Source organism: Perissodus microlepis, chromosome 23 (assembly GCF_051167445.1).
Source record: "Perissodus microlepis isolate ML-2025 ecotype Zambia chromosome 23, ASM5116744v1, whole genome shotgun sequence".
Classification (NCBI taxonomy): domain Eukaryota; kingdom Metazoa; phylum Chordata; class Actinopteri; order Cichliformes; family Cichlidae; genus Perissodus; species Perissodus microlepis.
In genome coordinates, this window is record NC_140482.1 from 40,621,486 (window position 1) to 40,628,529 (window position 7,044).

Genomic DNA, 7,044 nt, shown 5'->3' on the forward strand with positions numbered 1-7,044 from the left:
CTCCCATCGGAGTTCGATATCTTTTTGTGTATGTAACTCAGGTTCAGTTTCACTCCAGGTAGTGTGACTTCGTAAGATCTGATAAGTGAAGTAAAAGAAGTGTTTTTATATGCCTTCTCCTCCCTCCTGTGTCTGGAAATTGGATTCTTTTGGTCAACCACAGTCAGCAAGTAGACACAAGTTAAACGTCGCTCTCGGTATAATGCGAGACAGTTTTCTAACCACAAGCTCTTAAAAGTCAAACTCTGAAGATGCTCGAACCTGTCGTAAACAGAAACACTTCAGTTTTATCTGTATGTCTGCAATTAAAAGTTTCAGGTGTTTGTGTCTTATCATCACATATGTTGCCTGTGTGTAAGTTTGACATACAGATATAGTTGTATTTTAATAATGTTTGCTTTCATCAATAAATTGTTTTTTTCCTAATTTGTAAACATGCCGAGCCGTGAACGCAGCACGGCCTCAGCTCTCGTGTGTAAAAGCTTTTCAATGACTCCTCCCAGGTTTGTGAAATTAGACATTTATTCTCAAAAGAGACGACACATACAATAAATTAAATTGCAACACTGCTATTCAGTTCATCTTCATGTGGAGTCGACTTTTGTGGGGCTGGTGGCTTTCACTAAGAGTAGCACAATCAGACTTTGTCACCAACAAACAGACAACAAACAAATATAAATATATGATGTCATGTGTGACGTGCACCGAAGCGTTGCCATGATACATCAGTACATTTAGGGCTGTAAATTATAATGATCCTGAATTTGCTTAACAAACAATATTACAGCAGATTTTATGGTTCACAAAAACTTTAAATTATATTTACCACACGTATCAGATACTGCTGCTAATAATGGAAAAACATTGGTCAGCTGTGTGTGAGTGTAAGAGAGAGAGGGCAGCTCAGGCGTTAGACACAGGCAGCGAGGTCATGGCGTGGGCTGGCAGCAGCGGTTGAAACAAGGATGGAGGCGAGTGTACTGCAGACAGAGAGCAGAGTGAGAATATTGATCCAGGTCAATTTTCCACAAATTGTATTCAAATATGTAACAGTCACAACAGACAACAGCACAGTTATATATTTGCATTGTGATTTGATTGGATGTTTCCTCGTTGCGCTCCTGACAGGGTCAAATATTACATCACAAGGTTTCGAACAGCTGCTCCCTGATTTTCTCATCGCAGCGGACGGAGACGCACGTTTGCTTTGTCACAGATTTTATGCCAAATGCCCTTCTGGATGTAACCCTCCCACTTATCCAGATCTGGGACCCTAACCCCCCCCTCCCACACACACACACACACACCCCTCCCTGGCTGGGTTTGTGTCTCCTCCTACTATCAAACAGGGAGGGTGAAATGCTACACCAAAGGACGCACAAAAAGAAAGGCAACAACAACAAAAAACATTATAAGGTTGATTATCTGCTATCTGACAACAAAACTTCCCAATCTCATCGTGTGCGGCGTGGCTGCCAGATCATTTTTTATTACCTGCGTCATTTCATTTTTCATCCTATAGTCTAGTAACGTCATCTACCACTCCTCTAACTTTGATGTTATTTTACTGAGACAAAATCTTAAGCAGGATAAAGTTTTTCTTTCTTCGTCTGGATTTATTCTAGTCGTTTCTACTGATTGTCTAGTTTTCTGGGTCAAAGTAAAGCAGGAGATGGAATAAAATGCTGGTTGTAATATTTAAAGTTCCTGGATTTAAAGTCATCTTTATTTCAGAATTATTGTGTTTGGAATTTAAGATATTTGTCCATTTATCCTAAATGCATGCATATGTTCAATGGGGGCAATTAAAATAAAATAAATATATATCGTTTAGAAATAAGAGAATAAAAGATTCTATTTAATTTAATTCCAGTCATGGAAATGTATAAAAAGTCTCGTGCTCACTGTCTATGAAGGAGTGGAGTGCTGAGAGCATCGACCCCTCTGGACCTCCGTAGGCGGTGTATTGCAGCTCCTCGGGGGTCGGGGTGGGCTGGGACAGGTGGCTGGGCTGCAGTGAGGTCATGGGGGTGCTGGAGGTGTGGTTGGGGCTCACGTGCTTCTTGTGGCGTGCTCGACAGTTCTGGAACCAGACCTGAGTTAACGGGACAAGCGCCTTTAGCAGGACTGCATTTGAAAGTCCAAGATAGAAGCGCGTCACTGTTTTAGCTCGTGAAATCTATCAGCCAAAACAGATATGATTTTTTACAGAGTTACAGTCAAGGAGTCATTTTGTCCTGTGAGTAAAGCCACTGTCACTGTCTTGTAGTTTTTGGACAGTCAGCAACAGTCAGATCAGATAAAGGTGTCTTATCTAAAAAAGGGTTAAACTCTTGTAGAAGCTGCATTACAAATCTGCTTAAAGTATCTCAGGCTTCAGTAAAGTTATGTAAAAGCTTCAGAAAGCATTTTTGTCTTTATAGGTTGAACTGTTTGGTCATTTAGGAGTTTGTTTGGGAACATACGTCGTCCGGATAGTGCAGTAATTACACACAATATACATTATACACACCACATGATATATATTGAAATCCAATAACAACAAATGTCATAACAGATGATATATCCATCATCCGTTTTGTCTTCATGCACCGATCTTTACTGACCTGAATGACTCTTCGACTGAGGCCTGTCTGCTCTGCTAGTTTCTGCAGTGTTTGGGCATCTGGGTTGTTGTCCTGAGCAAACTGAGCCTGCATCACCTGCATGTGCACAAAGTAACACAAAGGTTTACTATGTGGTCCCGTGGGAAGGAAATCCACGATTCATCTGAACATGAGTAACTGTGAGGAGATCTGAGAGCTGCCTTTTAAAGTCTGCCAGAGAGGGTTTAATTCACACAGACAGATAATTCTTATAAAATCATGGAAAATATAAGCATTTTGGGATATTCTGCATAAATCTAAACCATTTAAACTATAATGGGAATTGCTGAAATAATGTGCATTATAAATATTATTATTGCGAAGAGAAGACAAACTGCACATGGTCCAATTTAAAAAACAGATTTCTGACTTATTTTTTTTCTTCTCTAGTAATTCTGTCCTCTGTGTCATTCAGACTAAATGTATTAAATATCTTGTATCATGTCATCTCTGACGGTCAGACACAATGACGCATCTTATCCACCTGTGAAAATAATATCAGGACATTTTTTCCTCTTGAATCCTTTGATATTTTTATTTTTTGACACATAGAAGTGAATTTCCACAATTTAAAAAGTATATGTATACTAAAAGATTTTTGAAAGAATTCCAAAAAAATCATTTAAGGGCCAGAAATAGAATAATTCAGCGTTTGTTTGTTTTCTTTTTTATATATATACATTAATTCATTTGTTACCTAAACACAATCTACTTATTTTGTCTTTGTTTTTTCTTATGTGATGAATGAAGAAGAGGATGAGGAGGAGTTGAACCTGCAGCTGGTCAGCAGTGAAGCTGGTCCGAGCTCTCTTGGAGGGTTTGGGCTGGTTGATCTCCTGTTCGGTGGGCACAGCTCCTTCCATGTTAACGCTGTTTCCTGCAGCGAAATATATTAATATGTTAAAATGAGACATGATACCGTCTCTGGTGGCTTCATTGATGATTCATAAATTTCAAACCGATATTTCAAAAACAGAGAGAGCAAATTATTCGCGGTCATTTTGGTGGGGTGAGACTTCGGCCTCACCCTTTTCCACCGCCCGCTTGAGGTTGTCCAACATGCAGTCGTAGTGAACCCTGCAAAGCACTTTTCCCTCCACCAGGGCGAACTCCTCCCCGGTGGACAGCTGCCTCTTGCAGGAGAAACAGGCGAAGCAGGCCAGATGATAGACGTTGCCCTTCGCCCGGCGGACCCAGTCTGTGGAGTGGATGTTCCGCCCGCAGCACGCGCACCAAGTGCCGTATCTCCTGCAGGTGAAGGTCAAAGGAGACAGCCTGATGGTGTTTAAAGGATAATAACAGTTTAAATTCCTATAATGATTCCTGCTATTTATGCGTGTAGTTGCACAAAATAATCATCCCACAGTCTAAACAACAACAGGAACGGTGAAAAAAACCCACCTGACGTCGATTTAGGCCCCGGTACATGAAATAAAAGATGGACCTTTGCCCTGGACCTGGCACACAATTTGTTCCAAAAAAAATCCTCTAAGTCGTTTTATTAATTTTTATTTATGTCACTATGAAGTTCGTCGACTCACAGAAATTAATGTAAGAAGTAATAATGCATTTATTGGTCATTTATTAATTTTATATACATTATATTTGAATAAAATCGGAAACAAATCTCAGGTCCGACTGCATTGTATATTATTGTTATTGTTACAATGAAAGCACAGTAATAAAAGCTTAATGAAACAGGACTCAGTGTTCGATATATCTAATTTCTCAAATGCATTACTTGTAGTATTTTTTTAACAGATCGGATTTCATGGGTATTTCCTTTAACGAAAACAGACACAAACTTATGTTATCGTTGAATCTGCGCTGATAAGCATCTTTAGCAGGGCGATATACTCACCGAAAGTAATCCAGTTTGCAGAAAACCTCTTTTTCTTTGATGTAGCAACTTGTGTGGCTGCCAAGTGAAGTCTGGCACACGCTGCAGGAGAGACAGCGCACATGCCAGCACAAGTCGTTAACCTAAAGCAAAAATATGATGATTTGGCAAAAGTCACTCGGTGAATAAAAGAAGAAAGGGGGGGGAGAAAAGCAGTTTAGAGCCAAACAGCAGAGGGGAGAAAAAAACGTATTCTAGTGTTAAATACGCAGGAAAAACAATGCATGCAAAATAAATAAATAAATAAAATAAAAATACAAAATGACAGGATTTACCTTTAATAGATATTTATCAACTATTTCCTCGTTGCAGCTCGCACACACAGTTCTGCCCAACAGAGGCGCAGAGGACATCGCCTGCAGGGACGACGCTTCTTCATCCAAAACTTCCACCGGTGCGCCCTGAGGAGATCAGACCTGCGGTTAGAAAATTACGCACAGGAACGCATCCACTCCTAACCTGCAGTACAGCATGAGCTGGTACGCACCGTCACCACCAATAAACAACGTGATTGATAGTCTGAAAAACAACCACAAGAAACTGTCTCTTAAAAATTTACCATTTTTCCCGAATTTATGTATTTATTTGTTTTAACTGTTAAATCTCGGTCCAATCACGCCTATCCTTGTCTCCTGGCCACCTGCTGAGTTAGTAATTAAAGTAAAAGGAAAAAACATAAAGAAAAACACTCAAAGCAAAGTTAAGAAGCTCAAAATAGCTAAATCACACTACAGAATAAAAAAGGTAAAGCCATAAGGGTCACAGTTTGACCAACGTGAGGACAAAAAGCTTTAAAGTCCAAATCCAAAAAGAAAAAGTCAAAAAGATCGAAAAGTCTGAATAAAGAATAAAGTGTCTTGCATTTTTATTCCTTTTAGATGCCAATTAGTGACAAATCCATGAGAAATACATGTCATCTTTCACTAAAAGTTGTCATTTTGTCTGTCCACAGACACAAAAAAACAAAATATAATAAATAAAACAACTTTCTTTTTTTTTTTTAAAGTGCTCGTTTTTGAGACTAAACCAAATTGTGGCTGCACCGTTTCCTTCCCGCCTACCATTATGTCTCTCCTGTCTTCAGTGCATTTGCCCAGCAGCTCTTCGTCTCCTTTGCAATCTTCACACATGACGAGAAGCTACGGCGAGAAGAGGATGCTGGTTTGTCAGACTGTCGCAGCTGCCTTAAATGCCCCCTGCTCCTTCCCATAAATATCATGCCTTTCACTTTTCACCATGACAACGCCGGCGATTAAACCAAAATGACATTTAAAAAAGAGAAGGATAGTCATTACTTACAAAAACAGACAACACTTGAACTAATACTCATCCCGTGTCCATTATGTTCTTGAGCTCTGAATTTGTGATTCAGCCGCAGCTCGCGGGCGGGCGCGTGCGCGAGCTGCGGTTAAGCCAACCAACACGCCAATTTCACGCGTCAATCAGAAAAGCAGCGCGAGGTCTGAAGGAAAAGGGGATTGATTTATTTAATAACAGCAATTAAAAAGGCTAAGTTCGCCACAAACGTCTACCCGGGGCAACCAAAAGGTGAAGAGGTCTCATTAACTACTTGAGTTTTAATTGCAGAATTTAGGGAGGGCTAATTGTCTTTGACATTTCTTCAAATTGTAAAAATACTGAGCCGCAGCGTGTGAAGGCCGGCTTTAATGACAGACCGAAGCCCTTCTCTCATTTAATTGGCAAAGCAATTTCGACTAATATTTAATCTCTGATACTGACTCACGGCTCAACCTGCTGATCGCGAGTGTACAAGCTACACGCCCGCCCTTCACTCACCTCGTCGTTGGACACCAGAGATCCGTTTTCCTTCTCCTTACCGATGCGACACTCTACTTTTACCTCACTTTTCCAGCGCATGTCTGCGTCCAGCCTGGAAAAGTCGTCCCACTTTCAAAGCGAAGGAAATAAAAAATAAAAAAAATCTAACCGCTATCCTTTCCTTCTCCTCCAGGGTTCCTGTGCTTGTGTCAGTCAGTCTGTCCCGAGCTGTTTCCAGAGGGCGTTTCATAACTCCTACTTTCTCCTCGGTGTTGGTCGCGCCTCCCCTTTGGAAATAAGCTTTTGCGGTTTGAATGCAACTTTTGAGAGGAGCAAAAGTCTGGCGCAGTGAGATTGTTATAAATATTTTCAAATGAGCGCTTGATTGAAAGAATCAGCATGTTTAAGTTTTACTTCATGATTTCTTTGAATGATATGCAAGTGGTTCAGAAATATTTAAAAGTGTTTAAATATTGCATGTAGTTCACAACTTTTTTTGACAGCAGGTTCTGCTCCTTCAGAAAGGCCTGCTGAAGCTCCTCTTGCTCCTAAAAATAAAACAGGTGTAATTATGAGGCAAATTATAATAACATGGTCGAATTTACACAAGCTACAAGAAAGTGAAAAGCAAGTGGATGGAAAGATGCTCTATTAAAAAAAGAAATTGTTTAATAATTTATTTTAAGGCCTTAAGGAAGGACTTAAAGGTAAATTCAGACC

General features: G+C 40.1%; 1 protein-coding gene across 2 annotated transcripts; it reads right to left on the reverse strand.

Annotated features, from left to right (window-relative positions):
• Positions 1-504: 504 nt before the first annotated feature.
• On the reverse strand, positions 505-6,613 carry LOC146362197 (LIM/homeobox protein Lhx8). Of its 2 annotated transcripts, none has more exons than XM_084920582.1 (9): positions 6,343-6,613; positions 5,607-5,684; positions 4,821-4,946; positions 4,507-4,628; positions 3,673-3,893; positions 3,419-3,522; positions 2,607-2,702; positions 1,906-2,095; positions 505-980 (listed from the first exon to the last, which is right to left on the reverse strand). In XM_084920582.1, the coding sequence occupies exons 1-9, from the start codon at positions 6,421-6,423 to the stop codon at positions 904-906; spliced, it is 1,095 nt and encodes a 364-aa protein (XP_084776708.1). In that variant the 5' UTR covers positions 6,424-6,613; the 3' UTR covers positions 505-903. The 2 variants fall into 2 exon arrangements, with proteins under 2 accessions (XP_084776708.1, XP_084776709.1); XM_084920583.1 differs by lacking the exon at positions 6,343-6,613 and adding an exon at positions 5,845-6,332.
• Positions 6,614-7,044: the final 431 nt, after the last annotated feature.

Bases quoted from the DNA above. Each gene is read 5' to 3' on its own strand.
- LOC146362197 (XM_084920582.1), bottom strand. From the start codon at position 6,423: ATGCGCTGGAAAAGTGAGGTAAAAGTAGAGTGTCGCATCGGTAAGGAG. The intron at 5,685-6,342 runs GTGAGTGAAGGG...TTCTCGCCGTAG, and splicing joins CTCTGGTGTCCAACGACGAG to CTTCTCGTCATGTGTGAAGA. The intron at 981-1,905 runs GTGAGCACGAGA...CTCTGTCTGCAG, and splicing joins ACTCCACTCCTTCATAGACA to TACACTCGCCTCCATCCTTG.